Below are 23,259 nucleotides of genomic sequence, written 5' to 3'. Positions count from 1 at the left end.
TGCCCTCTCCAATGCATGAAAGTGAAAAGTGAAAGTGAAGTCGCTCAGTCATGTCCTACTCTAGCGACCCCATGGACTTCAGCCTACCAGGCTCCTCCGTCCATGGGATTTTCCAGGCAAAAGTACTGGAGTGGGGTGCCATCACTATATTATAATATAGCCCTTTATAATCATGATCAAGGTATAAACCATTTAAACAGATCTATGAAATACAGGAGTGGGTTGCCATTGCAGGGGAGAAGGCAATGGCAACCCATTCCACTACTCTTGCCTGGAAAATCCCATGGATGGAGGAGCCTGGTAGGCTGCAGTCCATCTGGTCACGAAGAGTCAGACACGACTAAGTGACTTCACTTTCACTTTTCACTTTCATGCATTGGAGAAGGAAATGGCAACCCACTCCAGTGTTCTTGCCTGGAGAATCCCAGGGACGGGGGAACCTGGTGGGCTGCCATCTACGGGGTCGCACAGAGTCGGACATGACTGAAGAGACTTAGCAGCAGCAGCATGAAATACAGGCTTCCCTGGTGGCTCAGACAATGAAGAATCTCCCTGCAGTTCTGGAGACCCAGGTTTGATCCCTGAGTCAGAAAGATTCCCTGGAGAAGGAAACGGCAATCCACTCCAGTATTCTTGCCAGAAGAATTCCATGGACAGAGGAACCTGATGGGCTACCGTCCAAGGGGTCACAAAGAGTCAAACACTGAGTGACTAACACTTATGAAATATATATCAATGTTTCATTCTTATTGTTAGTACAAAGAGACTCAAGATAATACAGATCATAACGTCTAACAAAGACCATGAATCAATCTGAAAGGGCTTTCCTTTTTAGAACCTTCCTGAAGATAATCTGAATGCCTGAATACCCAAGGAAATGGCTAACTAGACAAATATCAGCTAATACTTTCCTTTTCTCTAATCTGAAAAGATACTTAAGGCTATTTTCTTGAATTATATTCCAAGGTGGAGTCATTTTTTCTAATGACAGCCCAAGATCCCCTGAGAGCAGGTCAGCCAGCTCGCTGGCGCCCTTCACAGGAGCAGCGGTTAGGAGGCTTGAGGTGGGAGGAACTTCTTCGTAATAATAAAACTGAAGCTGCTGGAGGTTGATGCTCTAGGGTCCCTCAGCAAGAAGTAGGGCCCAGGTCACAGTCTTTCTGGGGCATCCCATCCCACATTCCAGTTTCACATTCTTTCCGGGAGCACCACAATGCCTCAGAAAAGGAAAACACACCAGTTACAGTTCCTAAAATATATAATTTCCAGATCTATCCCATCATCAGCACACCAATTAAAATGTTGTCTGTACTTATAGCATTTTTGCTATGCTAGAATTAAGTCCCTTTATCTTCTGTGAGCCATGTAAAATCCCCTCCCAAACTTTCTCGCTAAAAAAATAAAATATGATGAGAAGAGCTATTACGCTGAGTTGCATAAAGCTTTTGGCTAATCTGTGGTACTTGACCTCGTGATACAAGCTGGTGACGTTCCCATGAAATAAGGACAACTGTATTTTCAAAGGCCATGAATGAAAATATTACTATGACCTACCCCTTTGGAACTTTATTAATTTCATGATTTTTTAAAATAGAAAACAAGAAGATAGTAAAAAGTACTAGCTATTAGGTAGTCACCTATGAAGGTACCTTGGCAGCTTTATTAACCTTATCTTCGTTTTCTCTCTTATACACAAAGACTGACGCGAGTTTGCCATCTTGCAATACAGCGGGGTAAACAGCAAGTCCGGAGGGTAAGGTGAACGGCGGCTCCTTCAGGGCATAGCTCTTCAAAGCGCTGTTCTCTGAGCCCATCCCTTATTCGGTGAGACAGGGGTGCTGCAGCTCCTTCTCAAAGCCAAGCAGACCTGAAAGCAAACAGGAAACATTTCCAAACGCTGAGTATCTGAGCCATGAGCCAGAGACAGCCAAGTAACCAGACCCAGGCACTCCGCTGCAGAAACTCCTACCACTGCCTACAATCCTCATCACCTAGGTCATGTGACAACAAAGACAGTCAAAGTTCAGCAAGTTACCTGCAAGGCTTGACAATGAACAAGTAATAGCTCTAGAAAAAAACGCACTGAACTAAACAGACACATGCAGTTACTGTCGTTCCCAACCCCCACTGCACACACGGAACCTCCACAGAGGAAAAGCGATCCAATACAGAATAAGGGCTCTCTGGCTCCCTAACCCACTTATATCCAGTCTCACAGAGGAAAGTGCTGCAAAACTTGATCATTCAAAAATGATAAACTTCTGGATGTCTAAAACAACTCACAATTATATGAAGAACACTACAAACTGGAAAATATTTCTAAAAATGTTGAAAAACATGTTAACAAATGGAAAGTTTGTATAAATCAAGAAAACATAAAACACCAGCAGAATAATGGGAAGGGAAACAGATAACTCATTGAACACAAATGACAACAAATAAAATAAAAAATACAATCCCATGACTGCTCTTCGAAGTATGCTAAAAAGGGGAAAAGGCAAAACTGTATAATCCCAAACATTAAAAAGACGTGAGATTCTAGGAAATGCAAACTTTCTATAAGGACAGGAAACAGGTAAGTGGTTGCCTGGGGTGAGACTAGTTAGAGGAACCATGGGAGAGGACAGGAATATAACGGGGTGCAAGGAAACTTTGGAGGGAATGGATATATTCAGTATACCTTGACTATGATTATAGTGATGAGTGATCTACTGCTATAGCTACACACACACACACACACACACACTTGAAAGATGTATTAAGTATTAGCAGGTTTGTTGTGGATGTCAGATCATGGATGATTCACATACATGAATGTGAATGTATGTGAATTCACATTCTGTGTTTGTCACAAACACAGACATACATTTGCCTGCACCTCCCAACTATTCCACAATAAGAGCATATCTTTCAAGGATACAAACTCATGTGGTTACAACAGACAGTACATCGAGGTTCAGCAGTATTGGTGGAGTAGTAAAGGGCTTACTGTGTGTGCAGGCGCCTACTGTGACTGGGTTTACACTACGAAGGGAGCCACCATCACAAGGTCCCAACCAGAACTGCCACTTCAGAACTGCCAGGTCACACGATTTACCCATAAAGAGCCAAGAGCCTGAATATTTATGTGGAAATTTCTATATTTTTAAACATTGGCTACAACATTTTTAAACCTGTATAGGCCAAACAACACATGTCTGAAAAGTTTATGGCAGTCAGTTTTTAGTTCTGGCTTTACCATAACTTAAAAAATACAGGATAAAAAGAGTTCTTACTAACTCTGGCAGCGTGGGAAGCAAATTGAGAGCTCTAAGTAACAGCCAAAAATCTAAGTGGACCTTTAAAAAATTCACTTTAAAATCTTCATCCTTTGGGTAAATATAAACCCAAGAATCATTATACGTAGACCCTCTACTTGGGATTTTTTTTCCCCTACCTTGGTCAAGTTCCATTCAACACTTACTAGGTTATCAGAGTATGTAATACTACTTAAAACACATACCCCAACCAAAGAATTTCAAAGGGCTACAGACCTACATATAAACCTGAATAAGGATTATAACATGCATAAGGGCTAAAGTTATCTAAAATTGACGTTTTTTTAAAACCAAAGAATGTTTCTGAGGATAAGAACTAAGCTGGCTTTGTAACAAATCCACTGAGTTCCTACCTACCAATACTTTGAGCTCCAAACTCCAATACTTTGGCCACCTCATGACTCACTGGGAAAGACCCTGATGCTGGGAGGGACTGGGGGCAGGAGGAGAAGGGGACGACAGAGGATGAGATGGCTGGATGGCATCACTGACTCGATGGATGTGAGTCTGGGTGAACTCCGGGAGTTGGTGATGGACAGGGAGGCCTGGCGTGCTGCAATTCATGGGGTTGCAAAGAGTCGGAAATGACTGAGCGACTGAACTGAAGAATTATGATAGAGGCAAAAAAAAAACAAAAAACCCCCAAACAAAAAAACACCCCAAATGACAACAAGAAACAGTATTAAAAAGTATCTCAACAACAGCTGACCCTTTAAAATCACAGGAAATTAGGGGCACCCATACCCTCTTGGTCAAAAACCTAAGTATAACTTTACAGCTGACCCTCCGTATCTGCAGTCCCACATCTGTGGATTCAACCAACAAAGGGGACCCGATCAACCACAGATCACCAAGTACTGCTCTAGGAAGATGTTAAAACCGGGTTTTATTTGGGTCCATGACCTAAAGAAATACCACCTGAAAATTCAAAGGAATGAACCCCTTCCTTGTGAGAACTCAAAAGGATGACATTTTATTAGTTTGAAAGCATGATTAATGTTGACAGCAGTCGACTAATACCACCCTGCAGCACTTACAGTAGTTGGATTATAGCCTACTTTCAGTAAAAACTTCATTAGTTAGTGTTGATCACTCAGTGGAGTCCGACTCTTTGCCAGCCCATGGACTTGGCCCACCAGGTTCCTCTGTCCATAGAATTCTCCAGGCCAGAATACTGGAGTGGTTGCCATTTCCTTCCCATCCCAGGGATCGAACCCCATCTCCTGCATTGCAGAAAGATTAAATACCGTCTGAGCCACCAGGTAGGCCCTATTGAGAAATAAATATCAGGAGGGAAATAAAAAGATGCGCTGTTAACTGCAATTTGTATATGTCTTATAAGCAGTAATTCTTAATTCGTAGCTTCACAATTCTGTATCCTAAGAGGCACAAAAACTATTGCTATAAACAACGTTTTAAAAATGACAATTCAGCTAAAATGGACTTACTGAAATGTAATACTGGTAAACAAGAACACCTGGACTTCCAAAATGCTCTTTTTTGTTTTGAAGAGTAAAGGGGAAAGCACCAAATCATTTAACTTTGAAATGAAAAAGTCACAAAAAGGCAGAAAAAGATATTCTAATATTAGCATAGGTGTTTTTCAAAATTTACCACCTGGTGGCTCAGCTGGTAAAGAATCCGCTTGCCAAAGCAGGAGACCAAGAGACACAGACTCCATCTCTGGATCGGCAAGATCCCCTAGAGAAGGAAATGTCAACTAATTTCCAAGCTCCAGTATTCTTGTCTGGAAAATTCCATGGTCAAAGGAGCCTGGTGGGCTAGTCGATGGGGTCGCAGAGTTGGACACGTTTGATCTCTCCCGCGCGCACACAGACACTAAATTAAAATATTGGGTAGGCAGTTTCTGACTTGTATAGGTATCATCGTCTTCTCTTTAAAATGTTGTTCACCTATCTTCCTTCATCCTTTTATTTCCTTGGGCAGCACATCAAGTTTCTAGGCCACCTGTGGGATTAAAAGTCCTCGTCTATGTTACTGGGCAACTCATACACTAAACAAAGAAATGAGTGTTCTTTGGGGAACTCGCTCTCCTTCTCAAGTAATTGGGATGATCGTGATCTTAGCTCCCTCAACTTGGAAGTTCCAACAATAAGGTTTTACACTGAGAGTTCAAAGGACATCTGTTATTGATCGGTATTTTGTTATCAGGTGACAATATTACTTGAAGCCCTTTGATCTGTTTCACGCATACATTCCCTATAATGAACTCAGTCCAGCAACATATAATGAAGCCTTTGCGTACCTAAAGAACTAAGTATGATTTCAGCTAAGGCACGGGATGTTTTGGGGGTATGCGCACGGGTCCTTAAAAATAACAGTAACAGGGATTCCAAAATTCAGGATCCAACTGAGTATTCGCACGGTTACCTATATATGTTTCACCTTTATTCTAAACAAAATGCACGAACCAGAGACAGGAGCCAGCGGGGCCTCTGGGGCCCCGCACTGGTCTCCGAACGAGAATGAAGGCAGCATCCCAGGGCGGGCGCGAACCCATGCTCCCCCGGCTCGGCCCCAAGCGCCTGGCACCGTCTCGCCCCGCCGCGCACACTCGCCCTTCCGGGGGCCAGGGGGGAAGGCCGGGAGCGGTGGCTGGAGGTCGGCGGAGATCTGACCGCTACGCCTCGGGGTCGCTTAGAGGCCGGGGCGGCGATTCCACTTCGCTGGCCGCTCACCTTCCACACCTGCCCGCGAGGCCGGGCTCAGTGGCTCCCTTCCGGCGCCCCACCGGGCGGGGTTCGTCCGCGACGCCCAGATTTGCAGGCGGCCCGGCAGTGAGCACAGAGAGGCTGCGCGGAGGCGGCAAGCAGCGCTCAACCGACAGCGGTGCCGCGCCGAGCTCGCCCCCGCGCGGGCCCCAAGCGCGGACCCGCGAGCGGGGCGCGCGCCCCCCGCCTCGCTCCCGGCCCGGGCCGGCCCCATCCCCGGCGGCCCAGACCTGCACTGACGCAGGACGCAGCCGGCGGCTCCCTGTTACCTGCGGGTGGGCGGTGGGGGAGGCGGCCAAGGGTCTTAGCTTCGGTCCCCTCTTCGCCCCGTGTTGACACCAACCACCCTCGCCTCCCCCGTGACGCACTAGCCTCTACCCCCACAATCTTCCGAGTCTGGTCTCTCCGGCACCATAGAGACGGGTCCGGAAGCCGGAAAGAATGCCGGCTTTCAGCCCTCCAACGCCACCACGAGGGCGAGAGCACCCGGAACCGAGATAGAGCGGCCGCGCAGGTGTTTCTCAGGCCGGTGCCATCTTGAGTGCGGGCGCCAGTGCGGGCCCGCGGCTCACTCTCTGGCCCTAGTCTCCTAGTTGGTCTGTGAAGATGTCTCCTCTCTTGGACTCTGACTTAAACGTGAAAGTCAGCCTTGATTTTAATTTTCAGCCTTTTAACTGCTCGTCTTAACTGGATTTCCGCCCTAATCAAAAATGGCCGCTGATGGCCTCTAACAAATAGAAAAGGGGCGGGACGGAGAAGAGGCACACTCTGGAAATTGGAGAGGACTTTTAGGAGAGTGACGTGGCTAACCCCGCAGCTCTGATTGGCTGTGCTGCGTGGGCCGAAGTCCCAAGAATCCCTGGCTAAAGCTGGCAGAGGTGGAAGAGATTCCAGCTGAAGCCCTTTCAGACAGAGAATCTGAAGTTACGCTTAAATCAGCGGGGAGTGAAATTGGGATTATTAATAGTGTTTGTGGGTCCCTGGGTCAGGAAATCCCTAGGAGAAGGAAACGGCAACCCACTCCAGTATTCTTGCTTGGAAAATCTGTGGCCCATGGGATCGTTTAGAATCGGACACGACTGGGCGCGCGTGCACACACACATTATTAATATTGATCGGATCGGATCGGGTCAGTCGCTCAGTCGTGTCCGACTCTGCGACCCCATGAATCGCAGCACGCCAGGCCTCCCTGTCCATCACCAGCTCCCGGAGTTCACTCAGACTCACGTCCATCGAGTCAGTGATGCCATCCAGCCATCTCATCCTTTGTCGTCCCCTTCTCCTCCTGCCCCCAATCCCTCCCAGCATCAGAGTCTTTTCCAATGAGTCAACTCTTCGCATGAGGTGGCCAAAGTACTGGAGTTTCAGCTTTAGCATCATTCCTTCCAAAGAAATCCCAGGGCTGATCTCCTTCAGAATGGACTGGTTGGATCTCCTTGCAGTCCAAGGGACTCTCAAGAGTCTTCTCCAACACCACAGTTCAAAAGCATCAATTCTTCGGGGCTCAACCTTCTTCACAGTCCAACTCTCACATCCATACATGACCACAGGAAAAACCATAGCCTTGACTAGACGAACCTTTGTTGGCAAAGTAATGTCTCTGCTTTTGAATATGTTATCTAGGTTGGTCATAACTTTCCTTCCAAAGAGTAAGCGTCTTTTAATTTCATGGCTGCAGTCACCGTCTGTAGTGATTTTGGAGCCCAGAAAAATAAAGTCTGACACTGTTTCCACTGTTTCCCCATCTATTTCCCATGAAGTGATGGGACCGGATGCCATGATCTTCGTTTTCTGAATGTTGAGCTTTAAGCCAACTTTTTCACTCTCCACTTTCACTTTCATCAAGAGGCTTTTGAGTTCCTCTTCACTTTCTGCCATAAGGGTGGTGTCATCTGCATATCTGAGGTTATTGATATTTCTCCCAGCAACCTTGATTTCAGCTTGTGTTTCTTCCAGTCCAGCGTTTCTCATGATGTACTCTGCATATAAGTTAAATAAACTCCTTTTCCTATTTGGAACCAGCCTGTTGTTCCATGTCCAGTTCTAACTGTTGCTTCCTGACCTGCATACAAATTTCTCAAGAGGCAGATCAGGTGGTCTGGTATTCCCATCTCTTTCAGAATTTTCCACAGTTGATTGTGATCCACACAGTCAAAGGCTTTGGCATAGTCAATAAAGCAGAAATAGATGTTTTTCTGGAACTCCCTTGCTTTTTCCATGATCCAGCAGATGTTGGCAATTTGATCTCTGGTTCCTCTGCCTTTTCTAAAACCAGCTTGAACATCAGGAAGTTCACAGTTCACATATTGCTGAACCCGGGCTTGGAGAATTTTGAGCATTACTTTACTAGCATGTGAGATGAGTGCAAGTGTGCGGTAGTTTGAGCATTGTTTGGCATTGCCTTTCTTTGGGATTGGAATGAAAACTGACCTTTTCCAGTCCTGTGGCCACTGCTGAATTTTCCAAATTTGCTGGCATATTGAGTGCAGCACTTTCACAGCATCATCTTTCAGGATTTGGAATAGCTCAACTGGAATTCCATCACCTCCACTAGCTTTGTTCGTAGTGATGCTTTCTAAGGCCCACTTGACTTCACATTCCAGGATGTCTGGCTCTCAGTCAGTGATCACACCATCGTGATTATCTGGGTCGTGAAGATCTTTTTTGTACAGTTCTTCTGTGTATTCTTGCCATCTCTTCTTAATATCTTCTGCTTCTGTTAGGTCCATACCATTTCTGTCCTTTATTGAGCCCATCTTTGCATGAAATGTTCCCTTGGTATCTCTAATTTTCTTGAAGAGATCTCTAGTCTTTCCCATTCCGTTGTTTCCCTCTATTTCTTTGCATTGATCACTGAAGAAGGCTTTCTTATCTCTTCTTGCTATTCTTTGGAACTCTGCATTCAGATGTTTATATCTTTCCTTTTCTGCTTTGCTTTTCGCTTCTCTTCTTTTCACAGCTATTTGTAAGTCCTCCCCAGACAGCCATTTTGCTTAGTTTCTACTTAATAGGGTCTTGTGAAAATAAAGTGAGTAAATGTGATATTTTTTAGAACTAGTTGACTCAAACCCAGTGTATTTTCTCTACTATCTTACACATGATCTTAGTCATCACTTCTATTTAATACTTTTACAACCTCACAGTTGACATAAATCATTCAATCACCTAAAAGTTTTAAATTCTTTCTGGCTTATTACAGTTTGGATAAGGACGCCACAGTTACTTCACCAGATTAAGTGAGTGAAAGCAAATAAAATGAATATTTATTAGAAAGTAGGCACAGTTAGTATTTAATTGTCTTATTAGCTGGTTGAAAGTGGTGCTCTCCGTCCTAGGTCAGCACTATCCTATAGAAATAGAACTTGAGCCACAAATGTATTACTAAGTTTTCTAGGAGCCATATCTGAAATAGTAAAAAAGAGGGGCTTCCCTGGCAGTCCAGTGATTAAGGCTCTGACCTCCCACTTCAGGGGCATAGGTACATAGCCAGAAGATTGTGATTTAAACAATCACTCAATATAAAAAATTATTAATAAGATACTTTACATTTTTTGTACTGTCTTCAAAATCTGATGTGTATCTTTTACAATTTAAACTAGCCATATATAAATGCTCAAAATTCAAATGTAGGTAGTGTGATCACACTATTGGAGGGTGCAGTTGTAGGTAGGTTTGACCACCAGCTTGTACTGACAAGTTGAGAAACAGATCCACAGGGCTGCAGAGGCAGGATTCCACTGTCAGCATCTGGCAACCGAAAATCTTGCAGACCAGTGGGAAAGCCAGAACCAACAGGGATGAAGCCTCAGATGGCATCTAAAAAGGTTGAGGACTAGAATTTTTAAACCCTGATTTACTAGGAATGGAGAGCATTCTTTTGAGATTTCATCTCTAGTGTTCATCATGATAATTATTAAGCTGTTATTTTTTCTGGTAAAAAGCCATTTCTGGCATTCACTATGATAATTAGCAAAATATCCAGTGTTATCAGAGATCAAGGTGACTAAATTATTTGTAGCTCCATCTCTGGAATGTGGCCTTTCTGGTATGATGCTAGCTAACTATTTCTGGAGAGTGGATTCATGGTTATTAGAATGCTAGCTGCTTCTAGGGCATAGCTTAAACCAAATAACCCACAAAGAATATTACAGTGTCCTGAAGAAATTTAAAGTCAACCACAGACATTGTGCACCCATGTTGTAAGGAATATTGGCCTGCTTTGTAAACTGTAAACACTACACAAATGTTATAGAACTTACAAGCTTATGTTACAGACTATATATATCCCACAGATATTTAAGACACACCTTTCTGAGCCATAAACTACGTTAACCAGTAAGAAAAGAAGATAACAGTCATTACAGAAAAGTGTGTTCTTTGAGGGGCCCAAATTAAACTTTTTAAGTGATTGAGGTAATGGTGCTAGGAATGTTACTTTTGTTTTTGAAGTGCCTGCCCCAGCACCAACAAATAAGTTTCAAACTACTGTGTGAAGCTGGGTATGAGCCAAATGACTCTACGCTCCCTTGGTTACTCTTATGCTTTTCTGACGATTGCTCTTTGTTCATTTAGTTAGCCAACATATACTTTATAAATGCTCACTATATGCCAACCTCTGCTCTAGAGACTGGGGAAATATCCTGGCAAATAAAACAAGATAAATTTCCTGTTTCTACAGACCTCAGATCCTGGAGGCGAGGTGTGGGGTAGGGGTGAGGATAAGGGGAGAGAGAGACAATAGTATATAATTGAATAATGATAAATCCTCTGAAAAAAATGAAACAAGGTAATAATAAAAGCAAGGGAGTTCCAGAAAAACATCTATTTCTGCTTTATTGACTATGCCAAGGCCTTTGACTGTGTGGATCACAATCAACTGTGGAAAATTCTGAAAGAGATGGGAATACCAGACCACCTGATCTGCCTCTTGAGAAATTTGTATGCAGGTCAGGAAGCAACAGTTAGAACTGGACATGGAACAACAGACTGGTTCCAAATAGGAAAAGGAGTTTATTTAACTTATATGCAGAGTACATCATGAGAAACGCTGGACTGGAAGAAACACAAGCTGAAATCAAGATTGCTGGGAGAAATATCAATAACCTCAGATATGCAGATGACACCACCCTTATGGCAGAAAGTGAAGAGGAACTCAAAAGCCTCTTGATGAAAGTGAAAGTGGAGAGTGAAAAAGTTGGCTTAAAGCTCAACATTCAGAAAATGAAGATCATGGCATCCGGTCCCATCACTTCATGGGAAATAGATGGGGAAACAGTGGAAACAGTGTCAGACTTTATTTTTCTGGGCTCCAAAATCACTACAGACGGTGACTGCAGCCATGAAATTAAAAGACGCTTACTCCTTGGAAGGAAAGTTATGACCAACCTAGATAGCATATTCAAAGGCAGAGACATTACTTTGCCAACAAAGGTCTGGCTAGTCAAGGCTATGGTTTTTCCTGTGGTCATGTATGGATGTGAGAGTTGGACTGTGAAGAAGGCTGAGCGCCGAAGAATTGATGCTTTTGAACTGTGGTGTTGGAGAAGACTCTTGAGAGTCCCTTGGACTGCAAGGAGATCCAACCAGTCCATTCTGAAGGAGATCAGCCCTGGGATTTCTTTGGAAGGAATGATGCTAAAGCTGAAACTCCAGTACTTTGGCCACCTCATGCGAAGAGTTGACTCATTGGAAAAGACTCTGATGCTGGGAGGGATTGGGGGCAGGAGGAGAAGGGGACGACAGAGGATGAGATGGCTGGATGGCATCACTGACTCGATGGACGTGAGTCTGAGTGAACTCCGGGAGCTGGTGATGGACAGGGAGGCCTGGCGTGCTGCGATTCATGGGGTCGCAAAGAGTCGGACACGATTGAGTGACTGATCTGATCTGATTGTTACTAAAGTTTATTAAAAAGTATGTTTTCTTTTACTCACCTCTGTTCTCTTCACCAATCCCTTGTATTATTTCATCTGCTTTTCTGTTCCAACTTCTACTTCTTTTTTTATTTACTTCTTTTTCCCATGGTATGGAGCAAATCAAGTCCATGAGGCATGAAGTCTTCATGCCTTCACCAGGGACATTCTGTGCAGGAAAGACCACACCAGTGTGTTCAAGCAAGTGGACAGGAAAGATGCCTGTGTCATAAGAGTGCAGGGAATGGTACCACTGCTACTTCCCATCATTTAGATAATAGACAGGAGGGGAAGAGCAAGGGTTTATTTGCCTTTCTTACCTTCTCTAGAAAATAGGAAAGCAAGAAAATGCTAAAAGAATCAGGTAGGGATGTGCTGAAATCAGAGTAACCCTGAACCAAATAATAAGGGCATATTCATAACCAGAAATCAGATCAAGGAAGGGAAGTTAGGGAGTACAATAAAAATGTGATCACAGTAGGAGAGTTTTGGGAGAGATTAACCAAAACAGGACATGCCATGAGATTAAGCTCAGAACAAAAGCAGGGCTGAGGTGTGAGTCTGGTCAGGTCTCAGCGCTGACTCACTGGTGCTCTGCTCCCCATGGTAGTAAACACATGTCTGCTCAAGTGGATGTGTGCATTTGGAAATTTACTTTTCATTCTGAGCATTTTATTGCTGCCCAAAGAGGGACTGGAGTGATGAATGGATCAAGAATACGGGTCTATCCATAGGATGGAATATTATTTGACCATAGAAAGGAATAAAGTACAGACTCTCTCTGACTTCTGGTGGTTTGACTTATGATTTTTCAACTTCACGGTGGTGCTAGAGCAATATGCATTAAGCAGAAACTGTTACTTTGAATCTGAGCTTTTCCTCAGCTAGTGATGTGTGGTGTAATACTGTCATGATGCTGAGCAATGACAGCAGCCACAGCTCTCCATTAGCCCACACAACCATTCTGCACCCAAACAGCTATTCTTTTTCACTTTCAGTATAGTATTAAATTACATGATATATTCAACACTTTATAAAATAGGCTTTGTGTTAAATGATTTTGCCCAAAATTGTAGAGGAACTAAAGAGCCTCTTGCTGAGAGTGAAAAAAAGTGAAAAAGCTGGCTTAAAACTCAACATAAAAAACACACACACACACAACAAGATCGTGGCATCTGGTCCCATCACTTCATGGCAAATAGAAAGGGAAAAAGTGGAAGCAGTGACAGATTTTATTTTCTTGGGCTCCCTCCCAAATCACTGTGGATGGTGACTGCAACCGCGAAATTAAAAGATGCTAGCTCTTTGGAAGGAAAGCTATGACAAATCTAGTAGCATACTAAAAGGAAGAGATGTCACTTTGCCAATAAAAGTCCATGTAGTCTAAGCTATGGTTTTTCCCAGTAGTCATGTACAGATGTGAGAGCTGGACCATAAAGAAGGCCGAGCGCTAAAGAACTGATGCTTTCAAATTGTGGTGCTGGAGAAGACTCAGTTATCAATTAAAACAAAGCCCATGTAATGTGTGTGAACCTGAAGGGCCATGGATATCATCTTCATCAAGTTGTTGTTCAGCATTTGTAACAAAAGTGAACTCTGTATTAATTGGTGCCTGTGTCCTATTCTATGTTACTAAAAGTCAAGTGGGAGAAAAATTAAGTGGGGTTAGTCATAAAGACAACATTAGGAATGTTAAAAAACCAAACAAGTAGTCAGACTTAACTTCAGTGAGATAAGACTGATAGGTTTCTCTTCCATTTCCAAAGTATTTCACTGCTTTTCTGATTTGTGTGCAGGTTTGAGCTCCCTCTCCAAAAGACATGGGTCTCCTTTCCAAAATCACAGAATTAAGATGGATTTCTTCAGCCCAGGATTAGAAATCAATGAGCTGTGAAAGTTAAGATCACTGAGAAGTTTCAGCTCTTCCTTAACTGGAGTCTAGACCTTAATGGGCAGCTTCACATCCCATCTGGTGCAAACAATAACATCCGTGCTCTGTGGGTTCAACTTCACAGTCATGCCCTAGCCTGGTGGTGATGACAGTGACCTCAAGCAGACTTGAGACACCGGCAAACTGTGGATAAGGAGGAAAAAGAGCTGACTTCGTAAGAGGTGTTTATTCTGCTTTGAAGTAGCGGTTACCAACATCTAGATTCCAGATTCACTTACTTCAGTTCCCCAAACCACCAACCCAGCAAGATTAAGATTCCTGGAACAGAAAACAGTAGTGGAAATAAAGTATGTGCTAAACATTTCTTCTCAGGGTGGGAGGTGGGAGGCAGGTTCAAGAGGGAGGGGACATGCATGTATCTATGGCTGATTCATGTTGACTTGTGATAGAAACCAACAGAATATTGTAAATTATCCTTCAATTAAAAATAAATTAAAAAAGCCAAAATACTTCTTCTCACAAGTTAATTAACTGCAGGGTTTCTATATTGAGCTGTCATGAGGATTAAGTACAAGTATTTCTTTTTACTGCAAAGTCCGATGTGTGGGAACTCTAGTCATAAAATATTTCTAAATGGCCTTGAGAGATCAAGATTTGTAGGAACTGATAATTTTGCTGAGAAACAAATTTAAGTATTTGCTCTACAGGGTGATATGTTATTCTTCTCTATTGTTCTTCATTTACTCATGAGTTCATGAGTAACTCATGAACTCACAGTCTTCCTGTACTTGTGTGGTGATAGATGTGAAGCAAAAGTGAAAGCTTGCTGCTGCTGCTAAGTCGCTTCAGTCGTGTCCAACTCTGTGTGACCCCATAGACGGGCAGCCCACCAGGCTCCACCATCCCTGGGATTCTCCAGGCAAGAACACTGGAGTGGGTTGCCACTTCCTTCTCCAATGCAGGAAAGTGAAAAGTGAAAGTGAAGTCGCTCAGTCGTGTCCGACTCTTCGCGACCCCATGGACTGCAGCCTACCAGGCTCCTCCATCCATGGGATTTTCCAGGCAAGAGTACTGGAGTGGGTTGCCATTGCCTTCTCCAAAAGAAGGCTTAGTACCTGTAATTTGAAACATTTGTATAGGCTTTGATACATATATTGTTCTCTATACAATTTACATCAGTTATCAATTGCTATGTAACAAATCATCACAAATTTAGTAGCTTCAAAGAGCAACTATTTTTCTTTTTGCTCACCAATCTGTAAGGGTGTGGGCAGGGCTCGGCAGGACAGATCATCTTGGTTCGTGTGGTGTCTTCTGTGGGGGTTTGAGGGTGGGGAGGGCTGGAATCTTCTGAAGGCTTATTTACCTCTAGCTGTTAATCCTGCCTGTCTACAGGGACCTCAGGTGGGACCATCTCCATATGGCTGGGCCCCCTCACATCATGGCAGCTAGTTCCCAGAAAACAAGGCAGAAGTGAAAGTATTTTTATGACTTGGTCTAGGATGTTATGGCATCATTTTGGCTTAACCCTATTGGTTGAAAATCTGGTTCAAGGAGAAGGGACGTGGACTCCATTGCCAGATGGGAAGAGTGCCAGTATCACTCTGGGAGATGAGCAGGTTGGATGGGATCTGTTGGGGAGGTCATCACTGGAAAACACAATCGGCCACAGCAACCCAAAACTTAGAGGCTTGAAACAACATCAGTTTATCATTTCCAGGTTTTTGGTTGACTGGGTGGTCCTTCTTCTGGTCTCACTTATGTAACAGAATATTGGTGATATGTCAGCAGGATTGGGGTCACTGCAGCTGAGAGAAAAGGGACGTTTGGGCTTCTCTGTCTTTTCACAGCATGGCAGTCTCAGGGAGCATTCTACAAGGGCAAGGGCAGGAGCTACAAGCCTTCTTGAGGTGCAGACCCCAGAACTCACATATCATTTCTGACACATTGAATTGGCCAGGGCGAGATACAAAGTTAGCCCAAATTCAAGAAGTGAAGAAACAGAGTCCATCTCATGATGAGGAGAGTGGAAAAATACCACGGACATCTTCTTTCAACCAGTACACATGGCCTTATGGCCACAATTATTTATATTCTGTCCACATGCAGAATATACTCAATTCCCGCCCCGCCCCGCCCCAAGTCATCTACCATTATGGCCTTAGGCTCTGGGTTGATGTGCAGGCCATCAAAATCATATTTGGGTGAGAATGAGGCTCCTGGGTGTGGTCTTCAGGTTCTCCTCTGTTACAGCTTCTTTTGGTTCAGAGATTTGTGAACTGAAAGAAGTTGCTTGACACCCCACCCTGCTACCCGCACTGGGCATGCAGTGATGAGACAAGGATGGGACAACCACAGAGAACAATAAAGGGGGAGCTGTGGGAGCTGCTGGTTCACATCAAACCTGAAATCCTGCCGGGCATGTTTGCTCATTCCTTTTACTCTGGGGTCAGGGAATAGTCCTTAGTTAAGGCCTAGCTTTGCTACCAGAGAATCTTCTCTCTGGTGTTAGTTCAGCTGACCTATAGAAACTTCAAACCCCACACAAGACTCAGAAGCAGTTTTTCACAGACTTCTCTACTGGTCCCACAATTACACAAAGTCTAATATTCCTGTAATAAATACCATATGCTATATCACTCAGAGTGTCTCTGTTTTTCTGATCAAACTCTGAATGGTATAAGATCAATTAAAAATAGCTGACTCCATCTGTCCCAGCATTTTCTTTAGTGGTATTACTCACTGTGGGCTTTGGATCTTGGATCTGAGGATGATCCCTGTAAGATCAGGAAAAGAGCAGCAGTCAACAGTGTAATTTTGATGTAAGGAATTTCAGGGGACATAGACAAATTTATATCCTTAGAAAAACAACCAGTTTCTATCTAGTTGAACCTATGTGAGTTCAAAGGCCTCATGGGTCTGCTGTCTACAGCCATAACAGCAAAGCTTCTAATTATACTTTGGATCAGTTAAAACTCTGAACAATCCAGAATGATGGCCTAGATCCTGACTTGATTAAATAAGGAAAGGGCTAAATTATTACACTGACAAGCAGGTGGCAAGACAAACACTGGTCCTCTCCTATTCTGAGGGATGGCTCTGTGCCCTGAGATCAAAGGTGGGGCTTCTGATAAAAAGCAGCAGCCCTGGCAGCACTAGCAGAGGAAACACAAAGACTGCTTGTGGGTTAAGGAGAGCAGCACCACCACAGCCTGGCATTAGGTTAAATGCTAGGCTTCTTCCTTCCATCTGATCTGATGAGTCCCTTGTCAAAGGACTAAGCTAATCAGCACAATATGCTTAGCTCCAGGCCGTCTCAGTGCAGGCAGCACAGGAAGCCAAGTGGCTGGTGAGCTCTAACTAATGGACGAACCATATAGTCAAGCAGAGGAAAACAAAATGGCTAGATGATTAATGACAAACCACTGTGGGAAAAGGAACTATCACGAGCAATGGTGTTATGTGTAGATACTCAGTTGTTGAGGAAGAGGTTTCTAAATAACACAGAGGGTGTAACCTGAACCCTAAACTGAGACAATAGGAGTTCTATCCATCACTGATTCTTTTCATGGAAGTGTTAGGAAGGTAGGTTTAGACAACATTCTGAAAGGCGGGCACTTACCCTTATAAGTAACCGACGTACAAATTGGGACCTAAACTAGTGAAAGGTAATCAAATACACTCTAATTTGGTGTCCTAGCTTATCAGATAGTGTTAAGAGGTCCCAGGATTGTGTCCTTGGGGTTTCCCCAATGGCTCAGAAGTAAAGAATCCACCTGCAATGCAGGAGCTGCAGGTTCGATCCCTGGGTTGGGAAGATCCCCTGCTTGGGGGGCATGGAAACTCACTCCGGTATTCTTGCCTGGAGAATCTCATGGACAGAGGAGCCTGGAGGGCTAAAGTCCATAGGATCACAAAGAGATGGACATGACTGAAATGAGAGCACGCACACATGCAGGACTGTGTTCCTAGAATAACCTTTCCCAGGGAACAAGGTAGTGGATTCTATAGGGCTTCTGATCAAAGTAAAAGCAGACAGTATTGATTTGCTGCCTTACATTTGTATTCAGGGACAATGACAATGTTTATGACCAGTTGTGTAAGCCAACCCCCATTTGTGATGACTGTTAGGATGTTTGGTTTTGTGTGTACTGAGTTGTGTTGTGAATACGTTTGCAGGTATTCAGGCTGATCCTTTTTGCTGTGGCTGCTTCAGGTGGAAGTAGAGTCCCTGTGTCCTGGTGCCTGAACTACATATAATAATTGTAGGAATACCAAAACATCAGCATCTGCGACATGTGCTGCAATAAGTGATACTGATACAGGATCTACCAGCACAGGAATTTCATGCTAACAATTTCACTACTGTCCATATAATTTGGACATAACCTGTAACTTAGGTGAATGGACATGCATATGGCCATTTAAAACATGCTCAGTGTGGGAATTCCTGCATATTTACCAATAGTTGTTTAGTCGGTAAGTTGAGTCTGACTCTTGCAAACCCATGGACTGTAGCCCGCCAGGCTCCTTTATCCATGGGATTTTCCAGGCAAGAATACTGGAGTGGGTTGCCATTTCCTTCTCCAGGGGATCTTCCCAACCTAGGGATAGACCCTGCATCTCGTGCATTTGCAGGTGGATTCTTTACCACTGAGCCATCTGGGAAGCTCGTATTTACCAACTGGTTTCCTGTGAATCAGCGATTATAAATTCTAGCTGTACATTATAATCACCCAGAGGAACTTTTAAACCATAAGGATACTTTTAACCCATAATAAATGGATTATTATTTAATTTTATTATTTATTATTTATTAAATAATAATAAAGATTATTATTTAATTGGCTTGAGTTGGAGTTTGGGTACCTGCATTTTTAAAAAAGCTCCTCAGGTAATTCTGTTGAATGCATACTAGTATAAAAAAAAATAGTACCCACCCTAGGAACTAATGTGATTGTTCTCAAGGTGTGGTCCTTGATTCAGAAGCACCATGATTATCTGGGGACTTTTGGAGATGCAAAATTTGGGGCCCAATCTTAGAACTACTCATCAGAAATACTGGGATGTGGCCCAGAAATGTAGTCCAGGAAGTCCTCCAGGTGATACTCATGTAAGCTAATGTTTGAGAGCCACTGAACTGGTGAAATTATTTGATGGATTTTGAGCAAGCTACTTCTACGAATGGGTGAGACAGACAATCATCTCAAGGATGAGCTGGGGCAGAACTCTGTAGTCTAACGTGACTATTTGCTCTTTTTGAGAAGAAATTTAATTATCCTAAGAAAATGCCTGATACACTTCCAGGAAAAATAAGATTTCTTCTGGAGTGTCACATTGTTGTTCACTAAACTAATACTTAAGCAGACATTCTTCTATCTCCCCCTCCTCCTTTTTCCTCCTCTTTTTCTTTCTTTTTTTCTTCCCTTCCCTCTCATCAAATCACCCTCCTCCCTCCCCTATGCCATAAGAGATTCATGGTAGGAGCTTCTAAGACTAAGACCAGGAAGAGAGGGAATGTTTTCCCCTTAGTTACCTTTTTCAGTGTTCTTCATTCTTTTGTACAGATCCATATTTCATCTGGTATCATTTAAAAATCCTTCTGCCTGAGAAACCAGGACATTCTTGCTACTAGAGTGCTGCATTTACCAGCCAAAGAATGCCAAAGGTTGCTGGCAAAACCAGAAGTTTATATATATTTATTCAATCTCCTTGTGTACTTGACGATGAATATACAATTATAGATCAGCAGTTATTTTCTGTCAACTCATTGAAGATATTTTTCTACTGGCTATTTGCTTCCATAATTGTCAGCCTAATGATAGTATCGAATATCTTGCTGAGTTTTGTCTGTTTTTTGTTTTCCTCTTTGATATGCTGTAGTTTCATGCTGGTACATCTGTGTGTTTCCTATTTTCAGATTTGGAGTTCTTTCTCACTGCTCTGACCTGAATGTTTGTGCAATTGTACAATTTATATGTTGAAACCTAACCCTCCAGGTGGGTTGATGTTAGGAGGTGGAGTCACTGGAAGGTGCTTAGGATAGGACATAAGGGTGGAGCCCTCATGAATGGAATTAGTGCTCTTTTTTAAAAGAGTCTCTAGAGTCTCTCTCATCATGTAGAAATGACACAGTGAGTAGGTAATATCTATGAAACAGGAAGTGGCCCTTACTAGCCACCACACCAAATCTGCCAACACCATGATCTTGGACTTCCTGTGAGAAGGAAATGCTTGTTGATTATAACCCATACAGTCTGCAGTATTGTTTTAGTGATTTAAACAGCCTAAGACACTCATTTTGAAGATATATTCATCTTTTATATTAGAAAATTATCTCAAGTATTGCCTTATCCCCTCTCTTCTTCTAGAACTTTCCACCTATATTTGTGCCCCATAATTGCTTATATTTATATATCTTTATAACTCTGTGATGTATTCTAACCTAAAAAAAATCTAACTTTATTATCTTCCTCAGTTATCTCTAACTTGTTTATAACTCATCTACTGAACTTGAAATATCAAAAGTTTCTAGAACTTCTAGTTTTCCATTTGTCTTTTATTTCTTGCTCCTGTTTACATTACCCCTCTACTTCTTTAAATACTTTTACACATTTGAATATTCTTTGTATGAAAATTCCAACATCTGATGGGGGAAGGGTGCCTCATTTTATTGTTTCTGTTCTCTACTGTGACTTGTTTCCTCCTGTGCTTTGTAATCTTTCCACGTGAGTTCATGTTCAGTTGATCTTATTCTGTGAGAATCTTGTGAAACCTGGGTTGAAGGTATATTCCTCAAGAGGAGATTTGTGCCTGTTTCTGCCATGTGCTCCAGTGTTTCCAATACTATACAGATAGTGCAAATTTGAACTCCAATTTCAAAGATATTCAAACATGTTTGAATTTTCAGGGGAGATTTCTCTCTCTTCACAGATAGGCTTTTTATTCTTCCCCATGAGATCTTTCTCACTTAAGAATATCCATCTCCTTCACAAAACAAAAAAACTAAAACAAACAAAAACCAAATAAAAACAGAACCTAAAAAAAGAAAAACCAAAACCAAAGAAATTGATTAAGTGTGGTATTTTTGGATTCTAAATATCGTTAAAACCAAACAACTCTATGGAGCAGACTCCACTATCTTCTGCCACTTGATGTCAAAAGTCTAAGGGCAGTTAATTTTTTGGAAGGTATTTTGTCTTTCTTTTCAGGATTCTTATGCAATTTTAATTGATTTTTGTTAAAGAGCTTTCCCACAGTATGTCAAAATAGATGTCAATCAGTTCAGTTGCTCAGTCGTGTCCAGCTCTTTGCAAGCCCATGGACTGCAGCACGCCAGGTTTCCCTGTCCATCACCAACTCCCAGAGCTTGCTCAAACTCATGTCCATCAAGTTGGTGATGCCAACCATCTTATCCTCTGTCATCCCCCTCTCCTCTTGCCTTCAATCTTTCCCAGCATCAGGATCTTTACCAGTGAGTCAGTTCTTGGTATCAGGGGTCCATTTTAAAAAATGGTTCACATATTGCAGGGGTAAAAATCCTTTTTAGCTGAAAAATATCATCTTCTATTATCTTTGGCTATTACTTCTTTTTACTTAAAAAAAAACTCTTTTATTGGAAAATGACCCAGCCAAATGTTTGATGCTCTGCTTTTTAATCTTCTACATTATTTTCTTACATATTATTTAATCTGTTATTTTCCTTTGTCATCTTAAGAGAGTTTATCAAATTTTCCTTCCCCATTGCTGATTTTTTTCAGTATTATTTAAAATTCTATTCTTTAATGTAGCTCTATTTCAAGTCTTTATCCCAAACAGTAGGGAGGTTCTGGTATACTCCAAAGAAAACATATATTGAAGTTTAATGTTATCTCTTCAATTTAGTAGGCTGTCATGTATCTGCCTAAAATGTGCATGTGGGATTTTAGATATCTGAGGAGACGCCAGTATTTTCCAAACTTTCATTGAGCCAGCAACAAAGACCCAAAAGAACACAACTCACCTCACTGAAAATGTCAATGTAGCTTCAATGACAGAATTTTGGAAAATTTGTCAATAAACAGGACAAACTGGCTGGATCTGGAAAAAATTCTTCAGGTACTACTTGGCAAAAAGTAGGAAGATCAATCTATATTTCTCTCTTATTCTCGGCTTCATGACCTAAAACATGTGAGGTCTTTAAAACCTTGAAGACCAGGCAGCTAGTAAAAAAATCTTTTAACAAGAAACAAAGACTTTGAAAATAGGACTTCAACTGGGTTGAAGAAAAGGCATTCTCTTTTCTGTGAGACCTTCTGACAATCTGGCTTAGTCTCTGAGTGCTAAAGTCTCTTGGCATATTCCTGGTGGCATGGAGCAAGCCCTGCCACACAAGGCCAAGTGGGAGCTTAGTGACTCAAAGCTCTGATCACAGCTATGTGACAGTAGCAAGTTATTTTGTGTGATGTACCTCACACCCATTCCTGAAGTCTCTGTGAAGTCACGGTAGGACACGTGGCTTTAGTTCTATTGTGCTGTGCAGAATTAAGCAATAGGTGTGTTTCATTTATGGAAGGGGCAAACAAAGGGTGGAGCAGTTCTCCTCCTCCCCAGATCCTGAGTGAATGTAACGGTGGCTCTTCCACAGAGAGGGCAGCTGTGATATCAGGAAGATGACCAAGCTAGACGAAGCGGTGTGGACACAAGAGGAGTAAACAGAACGCAGGGAACCTGTTCTTGGCCCCATGTGAGGAAGCACTTTAGGGAACTCTGAGAAACAGCAGAAAACTCTTGAGAAGAAATAATTCCCAGCTATAAACCATGGCTTGAAGCCATGATAATTTAGTTCTTAAAGTAAATGTGACTTTTAATTTGTAGTCAAAATCTGGTAAGGCCAGGATGTCTGACTTACATATAAAGGATATTTCTAAAAGTGCCCAAGGCAAAAAACTTTTGTTTTCTCAAGTATATAAGAATGCTAGATAGTCCTCCTTATTCCTCTAGTCAAAGTTTCCTTCATAAATAATGCAAAGGTAAATTAGTCCAGGCCTGAGTGGAAAGATCACAATTTCTAAATCTGTAGATTTCTAAAATAAAAATTACAAAAATATATACAGGGAGAATGAGCATGTGCATGTAAATGCTGGAGCCCACCCTCGAAGTGTTATGAATTGTTGTAAATATTCTTCCTAAATCAGTTTATAATAGTATGAGGGAAGTTAAGTTATAGAATGTTTGCTTTATCTCTCTAATAATATCACTTCATACTCATATTTATACTTTGTACATATGACAAGTAATAAGGCACGATAGTAGTGAAATTACTGCATTGGAAGCAAGTTATGTCACAGATAAATACATAAGTTTGGGAAAGTCAATTAATTTCTCTTAGCATGGTTTTTTTCCAACTGAAAGGAGTTTGATAGGGT

At 42.4% G+C, this 23,259-nt stretch overlaps 1 protein-coding gene across 7 annotated transcripts in view; it reads right to left on the bottom strand.

Moving 5' to 3' along the window:
* Nucleotides 1-6,418, bottom strand: part of SCYL3 (SCY1 like pseudokinase 3) — a 41,750-nt gene extending 35,332 nt beyond the window's left edge. For 2 of the 7 annotated variants that reach the window (XM_086344769.1, XM_086344774.1), the window contains exons 1-2: nucleotides 6,319-6,418; nucleotides 1,650-1,867 (exon numbers count right to left, since the gene is read on the bottom strand). In XM_086344769.1, the coding sequence (XP_086200895.1) occupies nucleotides 1,650-1,814 (165 nt within the window). In that variant the 5' untranslated portion in view covers nucleotides 1,815-1,867; nucleotides 6,319-6,418. Of the gene's footprint in view, nucleotides 1-1,637; nucleotides 1,868-4,375; nucleotides 4,587-6,016; nucleotides 6,219-6,318 lie in introns of those variants that run through there. The other 5 variants (XM_086344772.1, XM_086344770.1, XM_086344776.1 and 2 more) reach the window with 5 other exon arrangements.
* Nucleotides 6,419-23,259: the final 16,841 nt, after the last annotated feature.

Source organism: Bos grunniens, chromosome 16 (genome assembly GCF_055505025.1).
Source record: "Bos grunniens cultivar Pamir isolate PY7600 chromosome 16, Bosgru_T2T1.0, whole genome shotgun sequence".
NCBI classification, from domain to species: domain Eukaryota; kingdom Metazoa; phylum Chordata; class Mammalia; order Artiodactyla; family Bovidae; genus Bos; species Bos grunniens.
Note: the sequence above shows the minus strand (reverse complement) of the source record. Positions and strands in the feature narration are given on the sequence as shown.